The sequence below is a fragment of the Eubalaena glacialis genome, chromosome 5 (genome assembly GCF_028564815.1).
Source record: "Eubalaena glacialis isolate mEubGla1 chromosome 5, mEubGla1.1.hap2.+ XY, whole genome shotgun sequence".
Lineage (NCBI taxonomy): Eukaryota > Metazoa > Chordata > Mammalia > Artiodactyla > Balaenidae > Eubalaena > Eubalaena glacialis.
Window position 1 is genome coordinate 78,519,486 of NC_083720.1, and position 14,697 is coordinate 78,534,182.

General features: G+C 42.7%; 1 protein-coding gene across 1 annotated transcript; it reads right to left on the reverse strand.

The window, feature by feature from the left end:
• Positions 1 to 2,125: 2,125 nt before the first annotated feature.
• Positions 2,126 to 8,639, reverse strand: SPINK2 (serine peptidase inhibitor Kazal type 2). Its single transcript, XM_061191406.1, has 4 exons — positions 8,582 to 8,639; positions 7,717 to 7,760; positions 2,947 to 3,056; positions 2,126 to 2,171 (listed from the first exon to the last, which is right to left on the reverse strand). Exons 1-4 carry the CDS (start codon positions 8,637 to 8,639, stop codon positions 2,126 to 2,128), a joined length of 258 nt encoding a protein of 85 aa, XP_061047389.1.
• Positions 8,640 to 14,697: the final 6,058 nt, after the last annotated feature.

The window sequence follows — 14,697 nt, forward strand, 5'->3', positions numbered from 1 at the left end:
GCAGTTTCAACCACGAGACTCCTAATATCTGAATACGTATCAATAGAGCTGGGTAACTTATGGCACAATAAAATACTTTTAAGTGTAGCTTTTAAAAAGAACAAACTACATATATTGAGGTAAAAAACAAATATAAGGAGAGAAGCAAGTTTACAGGACAGGGGTGTGTTTCTGTGTGTGTGTGATTTTATATACACCACATACTTATGGAGACTGTGTTCCAAAAGGTTAATATTGGTTACCTCTGGAGGCTAGTATGGGAAAGACTTTCACTTTTTAAATATATTTCTGTGTATTTTTTTAAAATAAATTTATTTATTTATTTATTTTTGGCTGCGTTGGGCCTTCGTTGCTGCACGTGGGCTTTCTCTAGTTGCAGCAAGCTAGAGCTACTCTTCATTGCAGTGTGCGGGCTTCTCACTGTGGTGGCTTTTCTTGTTGCAGAGCACGGGCTCTAGACTCACAGGCTTCAGTAGCTGTGGCACGCAGGCTCAGTAGTTGTGGCTCATGGGCTCTAGAGCTGTGGCACGCAGGCTAAGTAGCTGTGGCATGTGGGCTTAGCTGCTCCACGGCATGTGGGATCTTCCCAGACCAGGGCTCAAACCCGTGTCCCCTGCATTGGCAGGCGGAGTCTTAACCACTGTACCACCAGGGAAGCCCTCTGTGCATTTTTTTTAACTTTCTGAAAATCATATACCACTTTTATAAAACTTTTAAGCCAAAAATAACTACAGGACATAATGTAATTGTGGCACATTTATGTTATACAACTTCCCACTTCATTGCCTCTATTCCATTTAAGAAGAGGTCTGGGAATTTGGAGACAAGGCTTCTAGTCCAGACTGTTTTGCATGTATTCTATAACCTTGGGCAAGTTGGTTTGCCTCTGCAGGCCTCAGTTTCTTCCTCCCTAAGAGGGGTACTTAAGTAACAGTAGCTACTGTTTCAGTGGTTTCCATGTGCCAAGTGCTGTGTTGAGCAGTTTCCTCACAGCAGCTCCATGGGTAGAGCACTATCCCCCTTTTCCAGATAAGAAAACAGAAGCTCAAGTAAGTGTTGGAATCAGAATTCAAATTCATGTTTAGCCCATCCCCCAAAGCCATGTTCTTTTCACTACACACTCTCCCAGCCACCTCTTGCCTCATGTCTCACAGTTTCCTGGCCCTAGAATGCATTTAAATCCAGGACTTGACTCAAAATCCTCTATCTGGAAAACACTATCTTTCTAAATTAACCTTTGGTCACTTTTATTATTGCTATGTCTGTTCTTTATGTTGCATCAAACTCTAAGACAGGATGTCTCAATCTCAGCACTACTGACATTTTGGACTGAAAATTTCTTGGTTGTTGGGAGCTGGATGTGTTTGGCAGCATCCCTGGCTTCTACCCACTCTATGTCAGGAGCACCCACCCTTCAAGTTGTGACACCAAAAATGCTTCCAGACATAGTCACAAATGTCCCCTGGGGGAAAATCACCCAGGGTTGAGAATCAGTGTTCTAAAAAAAGGGAAAAGGCAAATTCCTGCATTAACCCTGAAGGAACACTGTTTTGAAAGGAGTTATGGAATCTTATAAGTATTTTTACCTGCATGATTCTTGGACTCTACCAGCTCAGGCTAAAGTCAGCTCCAGTGTCTCATCTCACCTTATTTGCTCTGTACAGAACACTGTACCAGTTACACATACATTACATATCCAAGATTTAGGGAAATGGGGAAGGAGAATAAACTTTGCCCTCTAAAAAAATGACTCCACTTCTCCCTTAGTGAAATTCACTTTTGCCTCAGAGGAAAAGAGCCACATGAGGCTGCTCAGTGAGAATGGATATTCAACAGGGAACAGAGGTAATTGAATATGATGCTGATTTTATTCCAACTAAATAAAGCAGCACATAAGTCATCTGGGCAATAAGCTTAACTCAAGGGGCAAAAGCCAAGAAACAAGTATCTTTGTTTGTTTTAATTATTAGTCACAGTCTATGGCTCTCTTCCATACCTCATCTCAGAAAATGTGGGTTAACATTTCACGCTAAGTAACATAGGAAAAGAGAAAAAGGGAAGATGAAATTCATTTAGTGTGCAGTTAAAGGTGGTTTCTCCAATTTCTCTTCTGTGAACTGTTCCATCAGCATGGTCCACTTCGGATTATTTTAATATCATGACCATCTTCCCTGCAAAATGAACAACCATAAAAACACATTTATTACCTACCATATTGAAACTGTCCCCCTCTTTGTATTAAAAGGACCCACGTCATTATACATTAGATTCTTTCTAGGGTGACACTTAATTAGTCATTTTTAAAGCTAAATCTAGGAAATTATGAGGGTGAAAGCCCAACTCTGCCATTTTTTTCCTAACCCAATGGCACAAGGAACTATCCCCAAAGAATCACTCTGAGAAGACCTAGTAATTTCCTGAGGACTGAGTTCAGAGAATGGACCCCTGAAATACAAAGCAGCATACCTGGAGGGGGAGTCATGATCACCTAAGCTGGTCAGGTATGTTACATGAAGGGCATCAGGTATAATATCAATACACTTATTACTGAGCATTCTAACAGGTAGAGTTATTAAGATCTGTGTTCTGACCAGTAGTGCAGGCTGTGTAGGTCGCCTGTACATGCCCTCTGAATTTAATAGAACATTTACTACTCCACAGAGTTTAACTACTAAATATATTCTTAATTTTGGGAAACTACCCATCCCTGGATAGTACCATCACTTCATTATTTGGTCTATAATTGATTAATCACTCACCTCATTCTCTAACCTTGACCTAGAAAATGTACTGAAGGAGTCTGTGTCTTTTTAAATGTCAGTCTTAAAATAGAACTACTTATGTCTCATTTGATTCTTATGTCCAAGAGTCACAACTTCCTAAGTTATCAAAATGCAAGATAAGAACTAAAGAAAACTTGGCTAGTTTATACTGTAAAATTGTTACCTGATTTTCATGCACAGAGTACACTCATTGGGATACGTGGACATGTCACTTCCACACACGGGCTTAAAGTCCCTGGGACATCCTGGTAATTTATACTGATTGCAGTTTGGCTAGAAAAGAGAAAGGAAGACAGAAATTGGAGAATAACTTGAGACGTTCTCATCACAAAATAGCTGAGGGGAGGACAAAGTCCCAAGCTTCCCTAGATTTCCTAGAAACAGCCTACAGAAAGATTTCTATTTTCCACACACACACACAAAACAGTTTTTCTAATGCAAAAATCAGATGCAGTGTTGAAGCAATGGGTCAATACCTGCTATGTAAGAAAAGGACCTCAGAGGAAGGTTCTGTCTGGCTGATTTTTAAATGAAAGTCCAAGACATGTCACCAAACCTACTTTACTATCCTCCAGCTTCATAATTTGCTCTTCACTACCACCTCCATGAGACTGTCCTGTTACATTCCACCTAATCCCTGGGCATAATGCCCAGACACACTCGGGAATCCTGTCTGGACTTTTAAGATACTGGCATTGAAGCAACAGCATTAAAGAAAGCAGTAGGTTCAGAATTAGATCTCAGGGGTTGTTATGGGTTTTACTGTGTCCACCCAGAAAGATATGTTAAAGTCCTAACCCCCAGTACCTCAGAATGTGACCATATATGGAAATAGGGTCTTTATATAGGTAATCAACTTAAGGTTAGTAGAATTGACCTTAATCCAATATGACTGGTGTCCCTATAAAAAGGGAAAATTTGGACACAGAGTCATACACAGAGGGAAGATCGTGTGAAGACATGGAGAGAATGCCATTTACAAGCCAAGGAATGCCTGAGGCTACCAGATACTAGGCGAGAGGAATAGAACTTCCTCTCTCGGAAGGAAGCAACCCTGCCAACACCTTGAGTTTGGACTTCTAGCCTTGAGAACTGTGAGACAGTCCATTTCTGTTGTGTAAGATACTCGGTTTGCGGCTTTATTACGGCAGCCCTAAGAAACCGATATGGGGTCATGGAACTCAACCCTCAGATTTCATGGAATTGAGGCCAGATAGGTAACATGTCTTGTGCATAGCCACTAGTCTCTAGCAGGGCCAGGACTAGAAATGGTCACAGTGGTTACACCATGGTGTGCAGAGTCCCACTTTAATAACAGGTTAAATATATGGCCTGCTGTATTTCTGTTTTGTGTGTGCGTGTTTTAGTAAATAGTGATTACCTTTCCTCACTTCAGAGTAAGTCACACTGTTTAGCACTCTTAATAAATGAATTACACATTTCTACTGACATTATCTGGATTTATAAAGTGCTAAGCAGGGCTGGCCTTGGGCCAAACTCTGAAGTAAAGAAATTTTTTGACCCTTTCCATCCTCCATTCAGCCCTCTATCTCCATTTCGGAGCCTGATGTGTTTCTTGCAGCTCCAGGCTCACTAAGATGATGCCTTCCAGGGCTTCCACAGGAGAGTAGATGCCCTCTTATCCAATGAGATTGGGACAAGTTGTTCTTGGTCATTTAAATGAAAAAGTCAATTAAAGCACGTTAACAGTAACAAAAAATATAACATACCCTAAATATTTTATCTTAAAACATAAATGAAAATAAAATTGCCACTCTTTTGATGTAAGGCAATGACAGGGCACATGGCCAGCTGTAATGCTACCTACACTAAGATAACCTCCCTTGCAGCTAGGTATGACCACATGATCAAGATCAGGCTGATGGGATACCAGTGGAATTATTGTGTAGTAGCGTTTGGGAATCTCCTTTAAAAGAAAGTTGGTACCTGTCCTCTGCTTCTCCCAATTTTTTTTCTCCTTTGTCCATTCCTCCATCCTGCTCCTGGGTGCATGGAGCTCTACTTTTTATCTTACAGACCAGGAAGACAAAGGCCACATCCTAAGATGGCAGCTCTGTGAGCTGTTATTTTGAGTCGTTGTTTCTTGCAGCTGAATCTAATCCTACCTGACACAAGACATAAGACTTTTCCTATGAATGTTTCAACTAGAGTTTTGTGTACTAACACTGCAAAAATCATACCCACAATAAATCACCTATGATTTCTTGTTTTGATTTCTTTAAAATGGAATTTCTCAACCCCATTCATATTTTGGACCAGATAATTCTTTGCTGTGTGAGGCTGTGCACTGTAGGATGTTTAGTAGCATCTCTGTTCTCTATCCACTAGATGCCAGTGACAACTCCCTGGTCATGACAATCAAAATGACAGTCTAAATGTCTGCTGGGGGGTAAAACTGCCCCTTTTTAAATATGGTGAGACTTTATAGACACTGCACAGCAAGGTAATATACAATTTTAAAAAATAATTCCCCAATTATTTTCAGTTGTTTTACCTACACCTAGTTCAATTTGTTTTTAGCATTTTGTCTTTCAGCAAGTCTTTCAAAAGCATTTGACACATTTCTCATATAAACAGCTTTATTTCTTTACACTCATGTTTATGCTGTCTTTACATTTTTAATTAAAATAGGACTGGCAACTGGCATAATAGGCTTGTGAACACACACACCTGAGTCTTGGTCAGCACATAACACCACTGATGGAAAATAAGCTTTACTGGCATACAGGAGAGTAGTTAAGCAAGAAGGTAACCTGTCTATAACCAGTGAGTAATCGATCTGCTGTGGGAATCGTTCAGAGAGAAAGGAGAGGGTCGTATGTGAGTCTGCTGAAGTGGAGGATGCCTGATTGAGTTTTTACTGTTATTATCCCCCATTTTCTGAAAGAAAATCAAACCCAAGAAAACTGAGTCATCTGATCAAAAGTAATATTGGGCACCCATTAAGTGCTGAAGACTGGGTATCAAATAACAAATAAGACATCATCCATGACCACAGGAGTATACCGCCTACTAGGGGAAGACAGGCAATTACAATTCAGTGCTCTGATGGGCTAGTGAAGAGCACCAATCTGGAGTCAGAATGCCTGGGTTGGACCCATAGTTGCACCATTTCCATGTGACCTTGACCAAGGAGATAATAACGGTACCTACTTCATAGTGCTATAAAAAGTTAAATGAGGGAATTCCCTGGTGGTCCAGTGGTTAGAACTCCACACTTTCACTGCCAAGGGCCTGGGTTCAATCCCTGGTTGGGGAACTAAGATCCCACAAGCCTTGCTGCGTGGCCAAAAAAACAAAGAGAAAATTAAATGACTTATTCTATATAAAGAATTTAGAACAGTGCTTGGCACATAGTAAATGGTATCTAAACATTTAGTGTTGAAGAAAATCAGAATATGTCACCCCCAAAATATGGCTCTATGACAAAAATTATTTTGAGCTAAAGGCAGTTAATATGCAGCTCTCTCTCTCTTCCCCTTTTCTGCCTAAAGGCAGGATATAAATTCTCCTTTAGTGGACATGACTCTGGACTCTTACCAGCCCAGAGATGGGACCTGAGGAATCTGCAAACAAACCTTACTCCATTAGTTCCCTCCCACTATTTATCTTCCCACTGTTTGCCACCTTTGGAAGCCTAAAACCATTTTCCTTTGTCCTGTCATTTATCTACAAACTTATTGCTCTCTGGTAAAGATGCTATATAAGGCAGATTTCTAAGCCACCTCTTTGAGTTACTCATCTCTTGAGTGCTCCCATGTGTATGCACAATGCACATGTTAATAAACGTTTGTTTATTTTTCTCTTGTTAACCTGTCCTTTGTTATAGGGGCCCCAGCTAAGAACTTAGAAGGGTAGAGGAAAGATTTTTTTCCTCCCTACACTAGCATGGTGATGATGATGATGCAGTATAGTTTGAATGGAAGCACAGAGAAAGTGCATTTATGTCTGCTTTGGAGGAAGAAAACAGGGTGGGAAGGTTTCCTGGAAAAGGTCTACACTGAATTGAATACTCAAAGTTACCTAACCCACGGAGGTCAATATCCCCATATGTAAAATAATAATATCTATCTATCTTACAAGGTCATTGTGAGAATTGAGAGACTGCATATACAAATGGACAGTGTCAGACCACATGTTAAAATAGAACTCTGACCCATAACCTGTAGCAACTTGCCCAGGAAACCAACCCATTACTTAGAATAACCAACCCAAGAAGCCAACCTGCTATAACTTAGACTTGTCAGAAGTCAGATAGTTATCTCTAGTGACAGTCCAATAAGCCAAACAGTAAGCTCTGTAACAATTGGCCAAATTGGCCAGGACTTGATTAATAACTGATAGTTTCCCTAAATTTTTGTTCCTGCTTCCAACTTAGGACCAATCAGAGAAAGCCAATATGCCCTCCTAACCAATCACATAGGATTCCTGCCTTTAGTTACCCACTTACAGCCTCCCCATGCCAACAGCCTTGATCAGGGCACACCTGATGCCTTCCCTTTTTCCCACTTTAAAGCTTTCCCACTCCTCTGCCTTTGAGTCTCGGTGAAAAGGCAGGTGATATGCCTGATTCACTTGCTTCATCAAGCTCTGAATAACTAGCTTTTGCTTGTTCTCATTTGGTTGGCCTTCGCTTGCTTCCACAGAATTTAATTTGATAATATACATAAAATGTCTACTACAAGGTGTAACTATTAGGGGAACAAAGCCCTGAGGCCTTCAAGGCCTGAGCTATTGTCAACCAAATTTTACATTGTGATCCGTATCAAAAAGCCTGCCTGAGAATCTGGTTTCTAAAGAAGCAGTCCACTGTTTCGAAAGTGGCAGGTCAGACCTGAAAACCAGCCCCCAACCCAAACTGTTGAGGGCTTCGCTGTATCAGTAGAAACAATACAAGTGGTTTCCTACTTACTGTTCTGTATTCTGAAGGGTGAGCAAATTGAGTGTTCAAAGAGGCTGCAAGAAGGAAACAGACACTTTAAAGCATGGGGTTAATTAAGGTCAATTCTTGTTCACAAGGGTTTTTTAAAATTCAGCTTGTGATTTATACAAGCCACGTGTCTCCCTTTCCCTCCGATGCCTAGCTTCTTTGAACCCCCCTAAGAAGTGTGTTCAGTTGTGTTCTGGCACCTCTCCTAGCAGGCACACAGAGGACATTTGGTACCGGTTCCGTAACTGACCACGCTAATAGGACTGCTTGGGAAACTTTGGAGCTACCGAATAAAAGTTAGAGAAGAAACTCAATAATTCACGATGTTCTTTTCCTCTGTGGCTCAAGGTAATAAATGCAAAATTTGACATTAGGTGTTACCACTTTAACTCCATTTTAAGTGGACATCAAGTCTGGCTGGACTAAGGTCCCTTTCTCACGAGCCCCAGAGTGCCCGGTGCACATGGCATTCACAATTCCTGATTTCGGTACATCTCCTGCTGAGGTTCTGTAGGGCCCCTGGTACATAAAAACCCAACTCCCGACCTTGGGCTCCAGGAAATCTGTTTTAAGGGAGAAAGAGCACACAGCAGGGTCACTAAGAAGATGCTGGGAACGAAGCCCAAGCAAGAACTAAAGAGGGTTGCTGGCTTCACAACGCCAGCCCCGCACACCCCCAAGTTCGTGTCCCTAGACAACCGCTGGGCGGGCCTGGAACCGCCAGTAACGGGTGCGCGGAGGGGCGCCAAGGCCGCCCGGACCCGGGGAGGGGCAGTCGCCAGCGAGACCCCCTCTCGGTAACTCCTCGGCCGGTCCTCCGCGGAGCAGGCCCACAGGTGAGCGTTACCTGCCGAGTCCCAGCAGACCAGGAGCAACAGCCCCAAGCGCAGTGCCTCGAGCGCCATCCTCCGCGGCCGGCGGTCGGGTCCCTGCGCTCCAGCGCCCGCGCGACACGGACAGCGCCCTCGGGTCGGACACGCGACAGGGTGGGGTGAAGGAGGGGCGGGTAAGAACGGAGCAGGTAGGAGGAGGGGGGAGGGGCAGGAAAGGACGCGTGGGGGGGGGGAGGGGAAGGCAGAGGAGGGGTGGTGGCTAGCCCCCCATCTCCTCACCCCGCTGAGGATGAGAGTAAGCAATTAGAGGGCCACCTCTCCCTGCAGCAAACAAGAACCTTGTAAGAGCCCTGGATAAGCTTGTGGGCTCTCAGTCAACCTCAGTTTCTTCAGCATCTGCTCTGTACCAAGCAGTGTTTGGGGCTGAACTTAAAGGCGTCCCTGCTGTCTGGAAGCTTTCCAGTGTAGGTGTTGGGGGAGAGGTAACAAAGGGAACTCCAAAACAAGTGAATACAATAACTTCGAAAATTAAGTGCTAGAGAGTTGGGAGGGGGGAGGAGAAGACTTTCCTTTGGGAGGTCAGGAAAGGCCTTTCAGAGGTAGTTAAGCTGAAAGCTGAAGGATGAGAAGGAAGCCTGGTGAAGACCCTGGGGACAAGTATTCCAGTCTCGAGGAAAAGCGAGTGCGGAAAACTAGAGGCAGGAACCAACTCAGTGTGTTCAGATGGAGCCCTAGGTGAGGGAGGGGGAACGGGGAGGGTGATGGAACCACAGGGTCATCAACATGTGTGGTCATGTAGGCCATGATAAGGGGTTTGGATTTGTTCCTGTTGCAGTGGGAAGCCAGTGGAGGATTTTAAGCAGGGGCATGGCCCTGATATGACTTACGTCTTAAGAGATTGGATGAAGAATGGAGGGGATAGGTAAGAGTGGAGGCGGGGGGAGAAATTCGGTGGCTTTTACAGAAATCCAGGCAAGGGATGGTGGCAGCTTGAACTGGTGGCTAACAGGGGACTGGTGAGATGTGGTCAGATTCAGGATGACTTTTGGAGGCAGAACCAATTGGAGTGAAGAGAAGAATCAAGGATGCTTCCTGGGATTTTGTCCTGAACAGGTGGATGTGTGGTGATGCCATTTCTGTGATGAAGAACGTTTGGAGAGGATGCCTATTAGACCTCCGTGGACATGTGGACAAGGCAGTTGGAATTACAAATTTGGAGCTAGAGATATAAATGCAGAAGTCATCAGCATATCAATGGTATGCTGACCCAAAGCCCAGGGGAAGAGTACCGCATGGGTCAGAGGTCAGAGCCCTGGGACACTACTATGTGCAGAACTCTGACAGATATGGAGAACAAGGAACAAGCCAGTGAAGGAGGAAGAAAACCAAGCTAGAGTCTGGGGTTGCTGCTGCAAGGTTGGGAATTAGGAGGACTGAGCATTGTCATGAGCTTTGGCGAGATTGTAGTCACTGACGACCCTGATAAGATCTTTTTCAGAGAAGTGATGGGTTCCAGAGCCCAAATGGTCTGGTTGAAGGAATGAGGCGAGAAAGTGGTGACAGAGAGTGTAGACAGTTCTTGTGAGTTTTGTTAAGTAAGGGGAGCCAGAGGTGGGCAGTGAGTAGCCTATGAAACTTCCGAGTCTTCTGGGGATCATGTCAAAAACCCTCAAGTATCTTCCCACCTCCGTTGTCTTAGGAGGAAACCAAAGTTCTTACTATGGCCGCCAAGGCCCCTGCTGGTCTCTTACTGCTCTCCCCTGACTCACTCTTCCCCAGCCCCACCGGGCTCCCTGTTCCCACCCTAGTGCCTTTGCGCTTGCCTTTCCCTCTGCTTACATATCTATGGAGCTCCCTCCTTCCCTTCCTTCTGTTGTAGCTCACATGTCCCCATATCAGAAGTGCCTTCCCTGACCATCCTAAAACCATAGTGCCCCTCCTTTCTATTCTCCTTAGCCTACCTTATTTTCCCTCCCCCATAGGGTTTATCTCAACTTGACTTTTAAAAAAAATTTATTTATGACACCCTCATGTCAGTTCCTAAAGGGGAGTGATTCTTTTTTGGTTCATGCCATATTTCCAGCACCTAGAAGAGTACTGCTCAACAAATATTTGTTAAATGAATAAATGGATTCCTACGGAGTCGGAACCTTAGCTTACCTAAAAGTATGGTCCACAGAAAAAAAACAAACCACCAGTATGCATAAACAAAATGGCTCTTTGGTTAAGAAGGAATTAAACCTTGATTTCTGGTTTTGCATGCATTCATTTCTTAGTATAACATGGCTATAAAGAGTTTTGCAGTCAAATACTTGTTCTGCAAGTTACTTAATAAGCTCTGAATCTCAGAGCTTCTACTTTTGCCTTCCCCCTATAAAATGGGTATTATAATAATAGAATCTTGGGAGTATTAAATGAGAAAATGTACATAAAGAACTTAGGACACAGTGGACTCAATAAATTTTTGTCTCTTGCCATCTTCTCCATGATGGCATCTGTAACAAAGACAGTTATTCAGTTTGTAAGTGATTAGGCACCTGCCCCGAACTCACATCACATTGGCCATTGTGTTGTTACAGAGCTGGACATCACGAGCCTATAGGCAGTGACATTTTCTATTTCTCTTACTTCTCTAACCCTAGTTTCTAGCACTGTGCCTGACATAAGCTCAATAAATATTTGGTGAATAAGTAAATCTTTGAAATATTAGACAGACATCACAACAGGAAAGTAGACCAAAAAGAGGAAGAATAGGACCCAGGAAACAGGAATTCCAACCCAAGAGAGAAGCAAAGGAATTAGTAGGCAGCAGTATAGCAGTCCTAGAGTTCAGCCAATCCAGAATGGAACAAGCAAGAGGCCCCTGGAGGCAGGTTCTAGAGGAGGAAGTAGATAGAATAAGAAATGTGTCTTACAGTAATTGAGATGAGATTGACATCAAAGGGGTAAGGTTTAGGGATTGACGTGCAACAAGTACATAGAAAACTAAGCAAATAAAAAAGACAGTAATTGGCTTCAGGAAAAACAAAGTTGTTCAAAGTTGTTCAGTCATTGATCTATCCAAAAGTATGATTCACTATTTTGGGAGAATGGGAGGAGAGGAAGTGTGTATGTGGGTAGTGCGAGTGATGGGAGGTATGACAGAGTTACGTCTTTCATAGTAAAAATCAAGGGATGAAATCTAAACCTGAAAAACCAAGAAGAAGAGGCCTTATATACATATTATTTAGAGATGGGAAGTTAACTGCTCAAATAATTAGTTAAAAGAGTACAAATTGGATTCTTCCAGGAATTGGAAAATGAGGCAGGAGGGATGGAGTAGGAGCAGCCCGCTGCTACTTTCTTAACAAACTGTGCATGTGTCATGGGCTGAACTGGGTCCCTGCCCCAAAGTTATGTTGAAGTCCTAATACTGAGTACCTCAGAATGTGACCATATTTGGGGATTTAATTAAGTTAAAATGGGGTCATTAGAGTGGACCCTAATCCAATATGACTGGTGTCCTTATAAAAAGATATTAGGACACAGACAGCACAGAGGGGTGAGCATGTGAAGACAGATGAGAGAAGACGGTCATCTGAAAGACAAGGACGGAGGCATCGGAAGGAAACAAATCTTGATCTTTGACATCTAGCCTCCAGAACTGTAAGATAATACATTTTTGTTGTTTAAGCTACCTGGTCTGTGATATTTTGCTAGGACAGCCCTAGCAAACTAATACAGCATGTACAGTGTTTAAAAAATTAAAAGTATCATTTTGTATTACAAGAATAATATTTTAAGAAATTAGCAAATAAAAGAAAGGTTATTCTGAGACTCATTCATCAATGACCTCTAACAGTACCTCGTATAGTATGAGAACATTTATTTACTGATTATTTTTTTTTCCCCTTGAGAAACTCCCTTTGACATATTGACTGATTCTACAATACATACAAATTTTTGTGTCTACTCAGCAAACCTTAATGAGAGGTTTAGAGATGAGAAATAATTTGACCAAAGAGGCACAACAAGTTAGTACATTGGCAGATCTGTTTCTTTTCTGCCTCTTATATCTATCTGTGTGTCAGTGTTGATCTGTGACATACTCCCTGGTTCAGTCCAGGTCTAGTCTGGAAAATACAGTCTACATCAAACAAAAAGATTCCTAAGCCCAAGCAGGTAGTTCACTCATTTGAAATAACATATGCCCTTCATCCACATTCCCGCATAATCACAGAAGTGGGACTAGGCCAAGTAAGTAACTGTATGAAAACTATCCTGTATTTGTGTTCTCCCTCAGCTCTTTGTTTAGTTGGGCTCAGCTCTATTTGGTGATGTCTACTGCCATCTAGTGGAAATGAATTGACATTTTAACTAGTGCCTCATTTTTATGGTACTTCAGTTTTCGAAGAGCTCTCATTTTATCTTCACAATAACCTATGAAGTAGACATTGTTATTCCATTTTGCTTTAACTTTTTAGAAATACTAATATTATTGAGCTTATTGTGCTTCAGACACTATACATGAATGATCTTATTTATTCCCCGTATCAATTTTTTTTAAATTTATTTATTTTAGGTTGCGTTCGGTCTTCGTTGCTGTGCGCAGGCTTTCTTTAGTTGCAGCGAGCGGGGCTACTCTTCGTTGTGGTGCGCGGGCTTCTCATTGCAGTGGCTTCTCTTGTTGCGGAGCACAGGCTCTAAGTGTGCGAACTTCAGTAGTTGTGGCACGCGGGCTCAGTAGTAGTGGCTCACAGCTCTAGAGCGCAGGCTCAGTAGTTGTGACGCACGGACTTAGTTGCTCCGCGGCATGTGGGACCTTACCGGACCAGGGCTCGAACCGGTGTCCCCTGCATTGGCAGGCGGATTCTTAACCACTGTGCAACCAGGGAACCCACCCCCCTTTTCAATTTTGTGTGATCTGTGCATATTGCCTGTGTTGTTATCCCATTTACAGATGAGAAATCTAAGGCTGAGAGAATTTAAGCCTTAGATTTAAACCTCAGTAGGAATCAGGATTCAAACCCAGGGGAGGCACACATCACTAATACAAACCTTCTCCTGCCCCTCCTTCTCCTTCTCCTCCTCCCTTTCCTCCTCCTCCATTTTCTTCTTCTCCTCTTCTCCTTCCCCTTCTTCATCTTCATCTTCATTATTGCAAACATTGTGATTATGTGCCAGGCATTTTCCTAAGTCCTGTACAAGTATTATATAACTTAATCCTCACTACAACTCTTATGAATTAAGTATAATTATTATTCCCATTTCATAGATGAGGAAATCAAGGCACAGAGCAGTTAAGCAAGTTAACTGAGGCTATCAGCTAGTGAAAGCGTAGCCAGAATTGGAACCCAGAGAATTTGGGGTTTTATTTTTATTTTATTTATTTATTTATTTTTGGCCACGTCGCACAGCTTGTGAGATCTTAGTTCCCCGACCAGGGATTTAACCTGGGCTCTGGCAGTGAAAGTACCAAGTCCTAACCACTGGACCACCAGGGAATTCCCTGTTTTAATATTTTTAAAAATTTAAATAAAGTTAACATTTGCTTCTCTGAAATCTATGAAGTGAATCTTTTCTTCCTCATTTCTTATTTTGTTTTCTAGCTTTATTGAGATATCACTGACATATAACATTGTGCAAGTTTAAATATACAGTGTGATGATTTGGTACACATAATATACGTGAAATGATTACCACAAAATACTTAACACATCCATCACCTCACATAATCACAAATTGCGTGTGTGTGTGTGTGTGATGAGAACATTTAAAATCTATAATCTCAGCAATTTTCAAGTATATGATACAGTATTTTTTTTTTTTTAAACATGATGATCCATTTATTTATTTATTTATTTATGGCTGTGTTGGGTCTTCGTTTCTGTGCGAGGGCTTTCTGCAGTGGGGGCCACTCTTCATTGCGGTGCGCGGGCCTCTCACTATCGCGGCCTCCCTTTTTGCGGAGCACAAGCTCCAGACGCGCAGGCTCAGTAACTGCGGCTCACGGGCCTAGTTGCTCTGCGGCATGTGGGATCTTCCCAGACCAGGGCTCGAACCCGTGTCCCCTGCATCAGCAGGCAGACTCTCAACCACTGCGCCACCAGGGAAGCCCGATACAGTATTGTTAATCATAGTCACCATGCTG